General features: G+C 48.6%; 1 protein-coding gene across 2 annotated transcripts; it reads right to left on the bottom strand.

The window, feature by feature from the left end:
- Window positions 1–4685: 4685 nt before the first annotated feature.
- On the bottom strand, window positions 4686–17953 carry RRM2B (ribonucleotide reductase regulatory TP53 inducible subunit M2B). Of its 2 annotated transcripts, none has more exons than XM_038173689.2 (9): window positions 17794–17953; window positions 15463–15618; window positions 13927–14043; window positions 13220–13353; window positions 12586–12680; window positions 10633–10766; window positions 8568–8672; window positions 7413–7526; window positions 4686–6955 (listed from the first exon to the last, which is right to left on the bottom strand). In XM_038173689.2, exons 1-9 carry the CDS (start codon window positions 17827–17829, stop codon window positions 6803–6805), a joined length of 1044 nt encoding a protein of 347 aa, XP_038029617.1. In that variant the 5' UTR covers window positions 17830–17953; the 3' UTR covers window positions 4686–6802. The 2 variants fall into 2 exon arrangements, with proteins under 2 accessions (XP_038029617.1, XP_038029616.1); XM_038173688.2 differs by lacking the exon at window positions 17794–17953 and adding an exon at window positions 15720–15838.
- Window positions 17954–18179: the final 226 nt, after the last annotated feature.

The following is an 18179-nucleotide window of genomic DNA, read 5'->3' as shown; positions in this document are numbered from 1 at the left end:
ATGAGGATGACCCCAAAAGCAGGAGTAAATTCTGGGACTGGGATGGAAAAGAGACGCAGAGATAGGAAAGACATTGCTCAGAAAAAGAATGTTTTGGAGGAAAAGAAGGCACATCAAAATTGCAATAGCAACCATCTGAGAATCCACATGTATAGTAAGTGCAGTGTTGTAGTCTTGTTAATATAGGCTTATATACATTTTTTTCTCCCTCTACAGCATACTAGCATCTCCACCTTCCAAAAAAAAAAAAAATAGGAGAATTTGGAGTTTTTTGCCTTAGATGGAAGTGACTGCTTGAAATAGCAATAGATAATGAGTCACCTGCAAAGGAAATTGCCTGCTCCCCTTCCAGCTCCAGCACCAAAGAAGCAAACCAGAACACAGGAGCTGCTGAAGCTGCTGGACTCATACATGGGGAAGCACAAAGATCAAGAAGATCTGTTCCTAACACTGTGATACACACTTGGTATGTGGAAAGATCAGAAGGTGGGCTTCCTGGTGTTGGAATCCATGAAACTTTAAAGCAGGCTTCCTGAGCGCTCCCTGAGCTAAGGAATCGAGATGTGCGGCAGATAACTGGAGAAGGAGGCAGGGTCTTGAATGACCCAGGGCTGGACTTGATGATCTTAGAGGTCTTTTCCAACCTAAATGATTCTGTGATCCTAAGAGAAGTGATGTTTTGTTTTGTTTTTTGTTTTCTTGAAAACCATCTTTTGCTGTCTTCAGCGGAGAACAACACGGTCTTTCAGCAAACCCAGGGTATTTATAGTGTCAGACCTGCTCTGTACCCACCAGTGCCCCAGGTCCCACCAGGCTTTCGGAGGATGTGGGGAAGGAGCCCTGTGCATGGCACAGTGGCTGGGGCTGCAGTCTGGATGTTGCCCAGAAACCCGGGAGGAGGATATTGCTTATCCCAAAGGCACCTGAATTAATGAAGTGTGAACTTCCCCTGATTTCTCCATGTTACAAGTTCTGTGAGCTTTACTCACCAGCGGATGCAATTTGCAGCAGGATCCGTAACTCCTGTTGTTGCCACACCACGGGGCTGGAGGAGAGCTGCGCACGTGTGAGGAAGGTGCAAATTGGAGTAGGTCACATCAAGATTATTCTCATTTACCTCCTCCGGCCCTCGCAGAGCTGGCTTCTGCCTCAAGCTCCTGCCTCAAGCACCCGGCCCCACAACCTACACTAATTAGGCTCCTAACGTGAGGTTCATGTTAATAAGCAGGCAGAAATGGGGATGCAGTCTGAGGGCACTCCGGTGTTACTCTGCCCATTGGAGGTGGCCCAGACCAGCCACCTGCCTGCTTCCAGCAGTCCCTGGGGCTTCTCCCTCCCGTGCCTCAACGCCCAGGTCCCACAGCACCAGCCCTGCCCCGAGCAGCTGGTGGCCACCTCCACGCGGGCCGGCGTCCCCGGAAAAGTCACCCATCAATCAGCAGCAGAGCCCCAGGAGATGCTGCCGCTGCGTGGGCGTGGATGGCAGGGAACAGCTGAGCAGGGGGCTGGCGTTTATTTTTAATTCCATGAAGAAAATTTGCCTTCTGCATGATTCTCTCCCTTTCTCTCGCATGGGGATGTAAGCAGAAAATCCCGACAGACCAAGCCACAGCACAGAGCTGCTGCAGACCTCGGTGCTCGCTACGGCCATCCCACAGAGCCTGCACTTCCAGAGACAGCAGCTGCCCTGTCCTCACGCTGCTCCAGAAACGTGCCAGGGTCTGTGCAGGCAATGAACCCACGGGGTGACACCGGCAGCACCCTCCAGCCTGCACAGCTTGCCTCTGGCTGTAGGGCCACGCTTGATTGGCAGTGAGCACGGAGCCCCACACACGGAGCCCCACACTGCTGTGCATCGGGCCAGGGAGGAAATCCTCGGGATGCAAACCTGGAATTACATCTCACAGACTGCAGGAAAATTTACTGACTAATCTAGAAAATCTCTCGGATAGTTTATGAGCTGGTAAATGTTCCCCACCATGGAAATGGCCCCAGGAGCTTCAGGGTGGTCACTGGGAAATAAATGAACCCCGTTACCCTGCTGGATGGCACCGGGTTGCTGAGGCGGGGGTGATGCTGGGCTGGATCCCCACCAGCACGTCCCAGTGCTGATGGGCTGCACCTGGTTTTAAAAATAGACAAATAGAAAAATAGGCAATAGAAAAAGAGACAAAAAAAAAAAAAAAGGATGTCTGTTCCAGAGTGCTGTGAGACACTGCTGGGCCCTTGGGAAGGGTAAATGCAAGTCCAGCGTGGTTCAAACCAGGCCTTCATCCTAAGTCCTGCTTCTAACACCCTGCTCTCCACCTCACCTGTACACAGGAGGGTGCTCACCACATGGGAGCCACATTTCCAGCCTCACACCCATCGGGTTGTGACTGGGTGTGCTGGTTTCACGGCACTGCACTGACACATCCTGGGTGAGGACCCTCCTTACAGTGCCTGAGGTTTAAATAAGGTGGAAATGCTCCTCATCCCAGCCACAGCCATCCTTCCGCACGTGCATTCGTATTACACATCTCTGATGTCTGTGCAATTGTGGCAAACTTCAGTTTTTCAGCCTACAATGAAAAAGGGGAGATGTCTGGAAAAAAAAAAAAATCCCTTCCTTTGGTCCTGGGCAAAAACTGGCCCTTTTGTGTGGCTGTTGTGGGAACGAGCAGACCGCTTCAGTCCAGAGCACACGTCGATGAACAGCGTAAGGGGCATGAGAGCTTCAACACACCTCTCAAGGAGCTCTTGGTTTTCAAGAACACAGGCCCAGGGTGAATGACAACAGACCCTGGGGTGAAAAATAGAGAAAGCGAAGTCAAGAGGGTTATAATGCAATTAATTCTTCACTCTACCGAGGAATTCCTATCCGGTGACTGGAGAGGTCCCTCCAAAACGGCTGTGAGAGGGCAGGGGGTGAGCATCGCCTCACTGTCCTGAATATCCTCTCTTCTGAGCAAATCTGTGTCCGACGCCGTGCACAGAGGGGAGCAGTTGGACAGACCGGAGCTTGGAGCTGTGCTAAGAAATGTCTCTGGGCAGCCAAACTCCTCCTGCAGCTCTGAAGCTCATTAGCTTGGGTGCCAGAGGCTTTCAACAAACGAGTAAAAACGATTTGCACATTAAGGCTTGCTCTTAACACTTCTCCTGGATCTGCCAACCGCCGGGAAAGAAAAATAAAATAATAATCACACCAACTCCTCTGCCATCCCCTCAGGGCCTGCAGAGCAGTTTCGGAGGCTTCCTCGCTGCAAGGGATAACTGGCATATGAATCCCGTGCCTGTCGCTCACAAACCCCCTCCAGTTTCATGAGAAGGGGCAGAAGTGCAGCAGGGAAACCCCAGCCCTGCCATGGGACAACTGTGCAAGCAAATTGTGTGAAATGAGCTGGTGGTGGGCCTCTCGGCCAGCCCCGGTGTCCCCTCACAGCCCCGGGGCTAGCAGGCCAGGCAGCTCGGCGGGGCGCTTCGCAACAGGCACACGGGCTGGCCGAATGCTGGTACACCTCACAGACAACTGCATTTTCAGCTAACACAGCTTTAGTTTCATGTTTTGGTTAGCAGAGCTGACCAGAGCTGCTGGAGGCCCGGCCCCATGGTTTGGGCCACTTTGACCATGATCCCGAAGTGATGGGATCAGAGGAGGCCCCGTGGCACCCACAGGCTTCTCCCCTCAGCTCTGAGTGTGTGCAGAGGGTGCCTGTAGGTGTACAACGCTTTGGGCTGTGTAGCTACACGTAGTATTAACACATTGGCGTCTGCAGTGACTGCTGCTCTCCCGGAATGAGCCCTGAAGGATTTAGCACGCGAAAGATGGGTGTTTGCTGACTCAAGGGCTCCACCAGGAGGAAAACCCGTCTGGATCAGCCATCAGGCCTGCCACGAAGGGCTGGAAGGGAGACTGGGGAGCCACTGTGGGACAAGTCATTTAATAACACCCACAGGCAAGAAGAAAAGTGTGGCAGGATTAGATCAGCGCAGGGTCAGCCTGCCAGGGGCTGGCTGCAGCTCTAGGTGTGCTGCATGATCGTGACATCCTAAACTGCCACAAAAATCCCCTCAGCCCAGCAGCATGCTGTCAAGGAAAGCTAAGGGAAAGCTCACCAATTGCCCTGTCTTCACCCATTTTCTGTTCTTTCCCAGCAGGAACTGGGACCAGTCACCAACCTACAGAACTCCGTAGTCTGTTCACGGCCAGGGAGCACAGCTGGGGGCACACCAGCAGCTTTTGTTAAGCACTTGTGGCAATTGCTGATCAATCCATCCCTTTTCCTGCGACCCATGTTCCTCTGCTTGAAGGAAAACGAGGAGTTTTGGGTAGTAAAAACTGGGATCATCTTTCCAGGAGGTTTCTGAACAGCTGTCTCCATCCAGCAGTGAGGTCCCTCTGACCCAGCCACATCTTTGCCTCCAGAGCTGCAGATGTTTTACCCCAAACAAGCAAACAAGCCTTCCCAGCCACCCCACGGGGCAAGGGGGAACCCAAAGGACTCCCAGGAGACTTCTCCTTAACCCAGAACATTCCAAGGGGAAAAAAAATAAAATAAAATGTGTCTGTTCCCTACACTGCAAAGCCCATGCCCCAGAACACACATCTTCCTCCCAGAAACCAAAAGCTATGAACACCAAGTTCCTCTGGCATGGCCCAATTTTACCATTTTAGACTCCACAATAAAGCACACAACTAGACAATGGCATGTTCCTCTCCACGTTCAAGTTTTATTGAAACTACAGAACTATTTTACACCCAAGCGGGGGAGTTATGACCACTTTGGTATCTCAAGTACATTTAGAGAACCTGAGCATGTAACAGTTCCATATTTGAACAGTTTGTATACTCCCATCTTAATTCACAACGCTCAAAACAAATGCTTTTTATTACTTTTAGTGACATAAAACCAGATTCCACTCCTCCAACAACAGACCCACTTACAGCATTTTGTCTCTCATGAACAGTATTTGCAAAAGGTGCTGGATTTCCTTGCCAGATTCCACATTTCTCTCGCAGTTGTAGGACATTTCTTAGTGACAACAGCTCCAGCTTTTCTCTATATCCTCCACATCTCCCCCTTCCCCCGCAAGGATTTTATGGTAAATGAAGCAGGTTCTGCTCAAGGAATTTTAAAAAAAAAGCTGCACTGTTTGCATACTCACTCTGTACTCCATGATCTTTTAGTGAGATCAAACAAAAAGTCGCTTTTGCTGCTTGTTTTCACAGCAGAGGCAATCGCTCACTAGGAACTACGGTAATGCAGTGAACCCGTTTCGTGGAACTCCACTACTCAGGGCTATGGTAGGGCAATAATCCTTGTAACCACCCCACCAGCAGTAACTGATGTCAGCTCAGCTCACGCCAGGCATATTGAAAGCAGCACAAGGTGCTTGTAACAGTAGGGAAGACTTAAAAAGCTCTCGTACAAATCACTAAACATTATGGAAAAACGTTTGTGTTTAATAAAGCAGAATTCTTTGTCTAGCTCATGAACATTTACTTAATCTTTGGGAAAAAAAAGAGCCTATTTGTAGATAATCCACCTCCAAGTCAACACTATTCCTTACATCCCCAGCATCACTGCAGTATATTGAGGTTTTCTTAAATTGCTCTATTCTCTGCATGTGGTATCAAAAAATTGAAGAAGTTTTTGGGCACGTACCAAAAACCAAAGAGCAGTCCTTTGTGAGGCTGCTAATATACTCTACTTCAAGATCTGTTTTTGAAAGGTTTAATACCTTACTCCAGAAGCTCTTCTGTGCCAATACTTTCCATGGTTCACATTCAACACGCAACTTGAAGTACCTCAGTGCATTACCGGTGCTTCCTCACAGCTCAGGGATATGCCTGTAACACCTCAAGGCATAGTCCCTTGGAATGAGGTGCCTTCGCACTCCCATCCATGCACAGGTGAAGCCGAGAAGGGGAAAATACCAAATCACCTGGCACAATGGGGAGAAGACAGACAACACCCAGAGCTCACCGTTCTGTTACGCAGCCCAGCACAACTACAGCCTGCTGAATAAGGCACTTGTTTAGAGAAGCAGGGAAAACCAGGCAGCACAAGCCAAACTACAGGATGTTTTTTTTTCTCCTCTACTAACAGGCTTGCGTTTTCAAGGCCATTCAAGGTCCACTGACGTGCTTAGTAACAGCTGCAATATAAAGATCATATGTATGTGATTTAAACTCCTACTGACAGCCATCAGGTTTGCAAACAGAGTAAAAACTGTCTCAGACAAAACCCAGGTTTTTGCAGAGATCAAACCGTATCCCTGGGTGTAATAAGATTTTGTAGATCGTACTTTTCAACTAATGTCTTCTTGGATTCACTTACTACTACATCTGCAGCAGGATGAAAGTGAAGAGCTTTTACTCTCAGTCAGATCTATAAACATGAAAAGAGAAACCACAAAAATAACTTACATCAACATATATACACAGAGTGATACCTCACCTGGTTTTCAGAGCAGAACACTGTAACGTAAGGTAAATATACAGCTTGCTTTCTTAAAATGCTACTGAAGTCTTAAAAAAGTAAAAGCATCCAGGTCATCTTTAAAGACAGCAATTACAGCAGATGATCAGGGGAACCTTAAAAAGGACATCCTTTTAAAAAGCCATACAAAATTTTTTAAGAAGGACCCCCTTTTTTTTTTTAAATGACACAGAGCAAAAAGTATTTCCTCTTCCAACAAACATGAAAACCCAGGAAAAAAATCCTAGTAGCCTCCAACTCCAACAGAGGAAATGGAGATAACTTCACAGCAGAAAATGAGATGGGGAAACCGTCACGCAAACCGTTAGTTTGCCAAGGCATCAAAAATCTGCATCCAGAGTGAAAACGTTGTCCATTGTTTCTGCCATGACAGCAAAACGTTGATATTCCGAAACCCGCTTCTCAAAGAAATTTGTTTTTCCTTCCAGAGAAATATTCTCCATGAAATCAAAAGGATTTTCTGCATGAAAGACCTGGGGAAAGTAAACATTATTGCACTGGTGATTCTGAAAGGGTAACGATGCTTAACAACAAGTCAAAGCCTTTCAAAGCAGATCATCCCTCCCGTAATACGCTGCAGAATTTATGAGCACTTCTGTAAGCAATTTCAGTACTGTCACTCCACAGCAGCTTGGCAAAGTTAACCTGTGCAAGGTGCTTGTGAGCCTTCTAGGACTGCAGCACTCGAGCACAGCAGAAGTGTCCCATTACAAACCTGCAGAGCAGCTGGAGAGAAACAATGGCCTAAATTGTTCTTTCTCTTTTAAATAGGGAAGCACATATATTAATGTTGTGGTTTCAGCTGCCACTCCATGAAAGCGCAAGTTCTAAATGTGACCTGCTTCCAGGCACGCTAACAAAGTGCTCTGTGCTGACAGCTTTCCTGGGCTGTTCTAGCAGGCCAGCAGTTCTGGCAATTTCTTCTCTTACCTTTGAGAACCCAAGCTCCATTAGTAACCGGTCTGCGACAAACTCAATATATTGTTTCATCAGAGTGCAGTTCATTCCGATCAGACCTACAGGTAACGCCTCTGTTAGGAACTCCTGGAAGTTAAAACACAGATGGCATTTAGAGAAATGCAATTTAAGATGGGAAAAGGAAAGAAGACACCTGCGTTTCACAGCAACACGATTTGTGATATTTAAGGCTCCCCTAGCAGTTGTCTGAATAAATAATTTGCATCACTAAACTCAACAAGTGTCTTCTGTTTTCAGTAGTTGCTTGTATCTTCCTTTATTTTTAGCACGTTTTTCTGGAAAAGGTACAAGAATTTTTTGTTACCCTCTTCCTTTCCCCCCTCCCATAAGATCCCAAGCTTCAGACAGTGCTCGAGTTCCAAGTTCAATAAAACCTACACACCATACTAGTGGGAGCAGGAATAGATCCAGAAATCCACAGTTTTCCTTGGTTTCCAGCCATTATGGAATGATAAATCAGAGAGGATAGTGATATATGAGCACTGAACTCAGCCACAGACGTGTTTAGGTACTGATGCAGGACCTGTCAGTGTTGTAAGGCCATGCTGGGGCATTCATCATCATCACAGTAGTTAGATCACAACAGAAAAGACAGGGTAAATTACAGTCCTGCAAAACACTCAGCAATGCAGAAAAAAAATCAGCAATGCAGAGATGGGGAGGACTTTCTGTGAAAAAACAGCAATTCTGAAAAAAGTTATGACACAGCACCAGGTTCAAACACGTGGCCAGAGCAGACCTTGTGCCCTCACGGGGGACAAACAGGTCTGTGCATGAGTAGGGTAAGAAAAGCATCCTGAAAGGACAGAGGTAAACGAACTCTTCTCTAAGAGAGAATTCTTTATTCTTTTTTTTCTTTTTTTTTTCTTTTTTTTTTTTTTGTCATTAAGGGGAAAGCAGCCTGCCAGCTTCAGCTTCTCAGTTACCTGGCAACTGTATCAGAAAGTCTCTGCCTTTTGGTGTCACATTTAAGGAAGATGGAAAGGGTGGTACAACGCATCAGGGATCCAAGCTTTCCATATGGAATTTCAGAAGTTAGAAGTTAATTTATTTCTGCACATACAGTTCCTCCCATGCTGCACCCCATGCCGTCCTAGCCAGCCTTACCTGCTCAATTTCAACAGCGTTAACGATGATCTCCCGGACCCTCTCTTCTGACGGTCTGTTCACTAAATAATGGAACATTAGACAAGCAAAGTCACAGTGTAGGCCCTGAAATAACAGAGAACAACAACAAAAAGACAGTTTTTCCCTCTTTCACATGGCTTACTCTTATTTAGAGGTAGCCTCGGTCAGGTTTAAGCTTCCTAGCCTCTTGCTTCTTGACAGTCTCAATGTCACTGCGTGCAGCAGACCCATGAGGGCACTTCTGGGTTACAGCACAGACACTAACACCTAAATCCAACTCATGCAAAGTAACAATCAGCAAACACCTTCCTCCAGTCCTCTCTGGTAACAGTTTGGGAGCCCCTCTACTGCTCGGGGTTCTACGCAGAGCCCTGCTCGGTTCCTGCCTCTCACCAGAGATGCTTTTGCAGAAAGACTCCTACACATCAGGACCTGCAAAAGTATGTCAGTCAGTTTAAACCACTGATCTGTTCTCTACTCTGAGATACCTGTGCAGAAATAATGATTTTAAGTTTTTAGTAGTTTCCCTTGCTTCTCCTTACAGCATTTTCAAAAAAGTGGATTTGGATTAGAGTCATCACATCCAAGATTAATAAGTCACCTCCCCACACAACACGCAGTTAGTTAGTGTGAGGGATTTGCTACCACAACATCTACAGATTTGTAGATGCCATGTAGCAATGAAGCAAATGTGATTTGGGAAATACTCCCCTGCTAGGGACAGCACTGGCTGCTGGCTGCAGGGCCCCCCAGGGCCTCATCCAGGGCAGCATCACCAGCAGGATGCAGAATGTGACTGGCTTCAGCACGCTCTGCTTCCAGCAGCTTGGCACCTCTAAGATCAGAGATGCAGCAGCTCAGAGAGCCTGGGAGCAGAGCCTGCAGCTCAAAAACCATACTGAGCATTAACCATGGATCTGTTCAGGTGTACAGCTCGTGCTGCGGTTTCCCAGTGTAGATTCTTTTGCTGCCACTTCTTTTGTAGCGGTATTTCCTGTTGTTTGATGCAGGTGTTGTGTGCACCATGCCTTACTCTTCACAATTAACAGCTATGCAGGTGGAAATGAGGCAGTGAAGCCCCCAAACCCCACTGCAGAGAAGTACAGTTACGCTGCTGTAAAGGGGAACATTCATCCTATTCAGCTGCAAGTCACCTTTCTAGGAAGTACATCCTCTTCTGAATGGATCAGCTCGTGATGACTCACGAAAACAGAAGACACAAGGAAATAAAGGCTGAAGAATTGTTTGTTTGGTTGTTGTTTGTTTTTTAACCAGTCGTAGCATTTCTCCAACAAATGCCTTTTAAATTAAAGGCATCTCACAAGATGCCTCCTTCCAAACTCTAAGCCGTTGAGTTTACTTCCATTACGGTAAAGGTCTTTATTCTTTTAGCCCAAGTGTGATAAGTTCGACCATTAGCATGTTTATACTGTAAATAAAACTGGTCGTGCAGCTTGTTCAGTGCCCTAAGTTGTGCGGTGCCTTGCAGGCAGGCCTCAGCCACAAGGAACTGCTGCCAACTAGCCAACAGCAGTCCAGGAAACAGTGAAAACACAGGGAACTTGTGGGGAAATGACCTGCCAGAGTCAGCGTGCTGACATGCAGCCCCTCAGACACATCACATTTCCAGCTAAGGAGCACTCCCATCACATGCAGACATCGAATGCATATTCTGGGAAGAGCCTGATCCTTCACAGGCATCCAAACTTCCTAAATATCAGTCCGTGCAGTTCCTTTATCTGGCTGTAGAAAGAACTGGCTATCAGAGAGCACACTCAGACTTCTGCCACCTCCTTACCCTCCTGCACTGCCAGCATTAGAAGGGCTCTGTCACACCCAGACTCGCATCCCCTACTCACTGCTGGATTCTCTTTTGGACTGGTTCCTGCCCAGCCACTGCCTCTGCCACCACTCAGCTGCTTTGTCCCCTTTCTGCTCTTCAGCTTCCTCCCAAACCTACCTGCTGCCACAGACGTGACCTGCTCCTGCAAAAGTATGGGACCTTTAGGAATGCAGTTCTGCCCTTCCCCATATGACACGTTACCTCATCTCTGCTAATGAGTTCATTGGAGAAAGTCAGTCCAGGCATCAGGCCCCTCTTCTTCAGCCAAAAGATAGCAGCAAACGAGCCCGAGAAGAAGATGCCTTCGACTGCAGCAAAGGCAACGACTCTCTCACCTGTTGAACACGACACATTTTCGGTTAGACATGAAAGGGCGTGTTGCTCGTCAGCAGGAACATCAGCCAGCCCCGCGCTAGAGGGGAGGGATGTGCGCTGCAGCACCAGGTGCTGTGCCCGACCACATCCTCCAGCAGACCCCGAGGCACGGAGGTCAGCCCTCGCAACGGCACTGAACCACAGGCAAGCCCAGAAGAACAGGAAAAACTGAGCACGCTCTGAAACTGCCACAAAAAAAAGTCAAAAGGGAAAGAACAAAAGTGGCCAAAGTGGCCAAGATCTTAGCATTGCCTTCTCTCTTTCTGCTAAGAGGCAGGGCAATGGCCGTGTAACTAACATACAGAACTGGGAGAGGCCTGTCTCCTTTAAAATAAACAAACAGAAAAACCCTTCACCCAGTCACAAACAACTTGTATCCCACCTTTCAACCAAGGAAATCACAGCATTACTGGTCCCAGTTCTCCCTGTTCTCTACAGGAATTAGTTTTTTCAGACTACGAGACCAACTGACAGCTTGCTGAAGACACGTCACTGCGTGTAGCCCATTTTAAACACCTCCAAAAGTTCCCCGAGTATATTCCAACATTAAGAGGTTTTGCATTAAATGCTGGTGCCTTTTCCCAGTGAGAACTGCATAGATTTGTGTTTAAAATAATAATAATCCCCCAAATTCCAGACATCGCACTTCTTCAAACAAGATGTGAATGCCATCTGCTGGCTTATCTGAAGAAATTCAGGTTAGGAGAAAAACACGAAAAGCAACACGTAAAGTACCGCAGAAGCTACTAGGGAAAGAATTCATCTGACAACACCAAAAACCTCCTAAGTCAGTTCCACCCAGGAGGGGAGGAAGACTGGTCATACAATTTAATGAAGCACAATACCAAAAAAACACGTGTTTTTTTTTTACCACTTTCCACCTGACTAACGATCACATAAATGAGTTATGCTGAAACTAAACCTCCTGTCAGCAGCACCACGTCATGTTTGCACAGGCTGGGAGGCCAAGAGTCCACAGAACAAACATAGCAACTGAGCCCTCAGCGTAAGAAAGCAGCCAAAGCTGTGGAGACCCTGCTGAAGGCCAGTCTGGAAGGAAACACTAAGTAAGCCATGCTGCTTTCACACAATATATCTCATAATATTTAATTTTAAGGCCTGGGTTTCCAGAATGTTTTACATTTGGGCAATTTTCTCAGTAAGATGGAAAATAGAGACGAGTAGAAATGTACTTTAAAAAATTAGGATAAAGTTTGACTTTACTCTCAACTCTGAAAGGAGATACAGTAACTGGAAGCCTGGTCACAACAACAAGCCAGAAATGCTCAAGAGAGATGATTCCTGGATCCTTTTTTGCCCAGGCTCAGTCATCATGTTGGAAAAAAGGCAAACATCACACAGGAATTTGTCTATATGAACGTGCACACAAAAAAAACCTGCAAGGCTTCAGCTGTCCAGTTCCAAACACTGGAGTACAAAATGGGAACCAACTGCAAGAGACCATCAAAAGTTCTAGAAAACAAGAGCCACCAGCAAAAACTGAAGAAGCCAGGGTTGCTGGGTATGAGGAAAACAAAAAGACAGAGAAACCCACGGGCACTTTTCATAGCATGATTCCAGTGGGCACTGCCATTAATGTATTGTTCTATCTGAAGATGAAAATATAATTGCTCACTCAAAGTTAGTTCTAGCTCTTCAGTCAGACCAGAGCCACTAGGCCATCTGGAGAATTTCATTTCGCCTTTCAGGGGTGCAGCTCACTCCCGTACGATTAGTTTGGGACATACAACAGAAACAAGTTTTTAAGAAGATACACACCAAAAGTGGATTCTCTGTCTTCAGCCCACTTCAGAGCCCAGTCTGCTTTCTTCTTGACACAAGGCATTGTTTCAATGGCATTAAATAAGAAATCCCTGTAGAAGAAAACAAAGAAAACATCAGAATAATAGTGCAAAGAAGGGAATTATGTAAATCTCTCCTGGTTGTCTCCACCAGGCAGTGGAACCCATTGTGCCAGGCTCTGAACTGACCCAAGTAACAACAACTACCCCAGAGGGCTGGGCATCTCTGAAACAAGAGCACAGGGAGGCAGACGTGCAGAAAATGGCACAGCCAAGGCCTCAGAGGAGGTGAGCCGCAGAGATGGAAGTGAACTCAAACTTCCTACCCCAGGGTGTCCACCCAGCAGACCAAGCTGGCTGTCAGATTTCAAGCCAGGTGGCAGCCAGTTCCTCCTCAAGGAGCTAAACCTCATCTCTCCTGATAACACAGAAAGAACTGGACAACTGTCCCAAGCTCTGGTCCCAGGACTGCAGGCTTGGAAAGCTTCAAGCAACTGCCCCTAACCCCCCAATAAGTCAGTGTGGAACAGAAGGCAGCTGCTGCTGCCCAACCACGGTGCCACTGGGCTACAGAAAGGATTTCCCAGGTCTCAGCACATTGAGAGACTTACCTTTTCTCAGGGTCTTTGATGTAAGTGTCTATAAGCAAGCTGTACATCTCCGAGTGAACGTTCTCGATGAGAATCTGAAAGCCATAGAAACAACGAGCTTCTGGGATCTGCACCTCCTGGCTAAAGCGTGCCACCTACCAACACCAAAAAGCAGGACAGTGAGCACAGTAAAACCAGTCACATCTGACAGCTCTTCAAGCCTACTAGGAGAGACAATAATCTCTGCCACACAGAAGGGATGGGAGCAATTCAGCCCTACTCTGAACAGGTATGTCAATAGGACAGGTGTGGTGCAGAAGCAAACAGAGAAAGCTAGCTCGAAGTAAACACATCTGCTCTGCTTGTCGTGTGGACAAGAGCAGTGAAGCGTGGTGGCGCACACACACACGGGAAGGAAAGTGCACAATACCGCAGCAGTAAAAACCTCAGGCTGAATGAAGCCTCACTTTCTGTTCATCGTTAAAACAATAAACTGTGATGTAAGACGCGTTTTGCAGTGACATGATTTGGAGTCTCGCTGACAACAGTTGATCCAACAAAACTCAGGCACCTGTCCCAGCAAAACCAGCTGCTTATTTCCCTTGGCAAAGGTGGGATGATGAGAAGTAAATATGCACATTTAACTGACTAATGCATTAACATCAGAAAAAAGGAAAAAGCAATAGCTAATAAAATGAGTCAGTATTCAAGCTGTAAAGCTTTCTCACCAGGTTTTCATTTACAATTCCATCGCTGGCTGCAAAAAAGGCCAGAACGTGAGAGATAAAGTACTTTTCATCTGCTTTCAGCTTGTTCCAGTGAGGAAGGTCCTTTGATAAATCAACCTAATAAAGGAAAAAATAAAAATAAAAAGCACATTATCACCATTTTGTGCTTGTTATTCTGCAAGAACAAAAGCAGCCTAGACAAACGTTTGAGGCAGAGTTTTGGGGTTGGCTTTCAAATCTTTGCACACAGAGAATTAAATATGTGTGAACACAAAGCACAGCGGACATACTGCAGTAGGGCTGTCTCCCTCTGCAACGCTAACACCCTGTGTTTGCTTTGCAGTTCACACTTTTGTAATGTGGAATAAAAGTAGTATCTATGGAGTTATAAATAAATCAGGTTTCAAGAAGCATCAGTATCTCAATGTCAGGAGTACGAACACATTAATAAGAGCTCATTCTGAGACACGTATAAAGTCTACTAGAAATAAATGCTGGTGTTGAAAGAAACCTAGAGCCAGGGATGCCAAAAGGTGCCCTGAGGGCACTTTTGCCCTTGACAGGTGTTCAGCCTCCATCCTGCCCCAGAACAGCACTGGGCAAATGCCACGCAACGGCTCCCACCTGTGACACTTTGCTCTAGCCACGGGAGAAAACCACAAGAGTTCCTTTGCACTGGCCTTTTTTTCTTTGTTTGTTTGTTTTGAGGGATTCTGAAACACAGCTGCTGTTAAGTAGGACCAGATGTGAAAACTACAATGAGGCTAAAAAACTTTTATATGTTAATGTTTGCTAGTATTATTTACATACAAATAGATGTGTGTGCTTGTGCACAAACACACATGTATACAAACCCAGTTTTTAACTTTTCAGCTCATCTGGAAATGTGCTGGCAGATGGCAGGACAGTGGAAGAAGGAACCAGTAATGTGGTAAAAGCAATGCTCCTCAGGCAGAGTTTGAATGCTTTTTAACTATTTAAGCCAACCTCTTCTGACACAGGACAGCTTCCCTCCCCGGCAGGCAATGGAATAACCCTTGTAAAGGCAGCTACTTGCTGCCATCCCAGGGAGCTTTCTGGTCTATTCAGGGCTCAGCAATTGCAGAGCACTGCTCACAAACGAGCAAAGATGCAGAAGCTTTGAGTTGGAACGAGCTGGTCCCCTGGCAGGTCATCTCTCTAGATCCATGCAAATTCAGAAACCAAGATTGCTGCAGTGAGCTGAGTATGGCTCAGGCCTGGCCAACCAGCAATCTCAGGGAAAACGAGATGGCCTAACTCCCACTTGGCATCGTAACATAGTGACAAGCATCTAACCAGGGTGCTCAGGAGTAAATTATATGCATTTTTAGCAAGTTTCCCTGATTATCACCATCCTTCACCAAACACCTAACGGAGGTGAGCTGAATCACCTCGCAGAAGCAGCTTTCTTTCCACTGTCCGCAAAGGGAGCCCTGCCCTGTTGCAGGGACCCCAAGATAAATAAAATTAACTGCAACCATGTGTATTGTGCCAACCCACTGCCCCGAAGCTCACCTCCTCCGCCGTCCAAAAGGAGGCCTGGGCCTGTTTGTACATTTTCCATATGTCCGGGTACTGGATGGGGAAGATGACAAAGCGACGGGGGTTTTTTCTGAGGAGAGGCTCCTCGTGAGGCTTCAGGCCGTTTTCCACAACACTCGGAGAAGAGCTCTGAGGATACAGCACAGTCCTGGTTAGGGCTGCCCTTACGGACCCCCTGCTTTTCGCTGTGCCCCAAAGATACAGCTCAAAGCCACCCGTATCACACTCACCTGTCCCCCAGGGGTGGCCACATCACCCTTCCCTGGGGTGCTCTCCCCTCTGCCCTCCATCCGTGCCCCTGCTCAGGCTGCCTTTCCGTCTGGCTCTGCCTAAACTAGCTCTCCTCCCGCCAGCCACAGCGGTGCCAGGAAGCATCTGGCACCTGAGTGCAGAAGAAAAGGGCTTTTTGTGGTGCCAGGAGGAAATCACGGCTGCACCCGCGCTGCTGTCGAACAAAAAGAGCGCGCTGCCTGCCTGCTCCTCAGGGCTCACCTCCACAGCCACCTCGGCTGGGTCCCTTTGCATCACTGCCCTCACAGACATCCTTCTTACAGGTCACTCTTTCAGATCCCTCCTCCACGAGCACAGCCTCCAGCCTGCCTCCAGGCAGTGTCCCTGCCTGACGTGCTACCCAGCACCTGCTGGAGATGAGCACCACCAGGAGCTGTGAGGACAGATGGCACGCTGCAACCTCCCCGAGAGCTGCTGGCTCACGGTTATCCTGAGTTCAGCCAGCAGGACGTGGTTCCCACATCCTCCTGACACTGCTGGGGAGGATTGCAAAGCCAATCCCAAAAGAAAATGCATCAAGAAGTGCATTCTGCCTTAGCCTTACCAGTTTATGTGATTTTTAAATATTGCATAATTACACAAGACAAATTTCAAAGCACCACCTTGCAGCCTCTGCTGAGCATCACAAGAGTGCAAGCCCCTTTGCATCGCTCAGGAAGCAGAGATGGTTGCAGCAGCCGACCCGAAAGCATCGTGGGGGAGAATCGACGTCCTCAGGGCCGGCCCCACCACCGGCGCTTCCATCTGCTGGTAACAGGAAACACTGCAAGAGCCTCCCTTGCTGGCCCAATGATTTCCTGATCAAAAGCCTTTTGTGCTGCCTGGGGGCTGCCCCCGAATGTTTTAGACTAATAGGCTGGCCTAGCAGTCCCTAAGCCTAGCCCTGATGCTCCTGAGCCATTCTGACCATGGTGCAGAACTGGGAAGCGATACCAGTTTAAACAACAGTGGTAATTTTTGAAAGAGTTATCCCACAGAGAATACACCACGCTGGAAACTCCCTCTCAATCCACCTCCCGCGTCATCTAAGCCCTGCTGGGGTCGGAGAGGAGTTCTGCACACATGCTCCATCTCGGAGCTCACAGGCAGCTCCTGTGTCTCTCTCAGTTCTGGGTTTCACCCCTCAAGGTAAAAACTGTATCAGAGTAACACTTGCTAGCTAGCCAGCTTGTTAATTTGGTGCATCCCATGGTACAACGCAGATGAAAATTCACGGAAAATCCTCCTCTGTTTTGGTTCCTGAGGTACAGCACGTGCTGATCACAGCCAGGGATCCTGACCTGGGGAGCCCAGCAGAGCTCACGGCGCCGGGGGAGGCAGCATTCCCGAGGCCTGGACACTGCTGCTTCCTTTCGGTGTCCTGGTCTTTTCCTTCACCTCCAGCTGGTGTATGAAACACTCCACATGTGCCGTAAGAACAAGGAGCACCCTCTCCTCGTGTGACAGCCTCTCAACCATCCGCCCTTTGCTAGACAAACACCAGAATTTCACACTCCTGTTATTCTGCAGCTGCTAGGAACAAATGCTGCTGCACTGCGTACAGCAAGGGAAGGAAAGGAAAAGCACTGGCAGGGCTGGCGTGGGCCACACCTGCAGAAACCCTCGGGGTGTGTGAGGAAGGATGGATACGTGAGGTCATCTGCACGCCAGAAGGGCCAGCGCGGCTCTGTTTGCCTCTGGCACGCCAGCACACATCCACCTCCGTTACAGACACAGCACGCCGATGTTTAAAGCCAAAACAACAAAACTATTTTTCAGTTTTGCCCACAAACTCGAGCGCTGCTGGCACACAAGATGGGGAAGCTCCCGGGGGGGGGGGCACCCTTCGGCCCCGCACGCCTCAGGCCCGGCGCTGCCCCGAGGGCTGCGAGGGGCTCTCGGAGCCCCCTCCCGGCCCAGGGGGGCTCCGAAGGGAGCCCTGAGGGGAGCCCTGAGGGGACAGGGCGACGCGGAGCGCCCGGCCCCGAGGCCCCGCCGCCCGCCCAGCCCAGCCCGGCCCAGGCCCGGCCTTACCCGCTGCGGCCCGGCCGCCTCCCGGCTCTCCCCCATGGCCTCGCCGTGTGGGCGGCAGCCCGGCCCTCCGCCGGGGCGGAGCAGGGCTCGGACACCGCCTCGCCTCGCCTCAGCCCGGCACGGCCCCGCCGAGGCTCCCCCAGCAGCCGGGGGGCTCGTTTGGGGCCGGTGGGAGGCGAGGGAGGGTCTCGCTGCACGGCCCGCGGGGCCGTGGTGTTCAGAAAGAGAGGTTGCACAAGCACTCTGAAATAAATAAGTCGAAAAATAAATAAACAGAAAAAAAATGAAAGCTCCCCGAGGGCGGAGCAGGCTGCGGGCCCGCGCCTGCGACACAAAAATAGAGGCGGAAAGCTGAGGGAGGCGGAGGGGGCAGGGCAGCGGCTGCT

Source organism: Anas platyrhynchos, chromosome 2, assembly GCF_047663525.1.
Source record: "Anas platyrhynchos isolate ZD024472 breed Pekin duck chromosome 2, IASCAAS_PekinDuck_T2T, whole genome shotgun sequence".
Classification (NCBI taxonomy): domain Eukaryota; kingdom Metazoa; phylum Chordata; class Aves; order Anseriformes; family Anatidae; genus Anas; species Anas platyrhynchos.
This window is presented reverse-complemented; position numbering and strand designations above follow the sequence as displayed.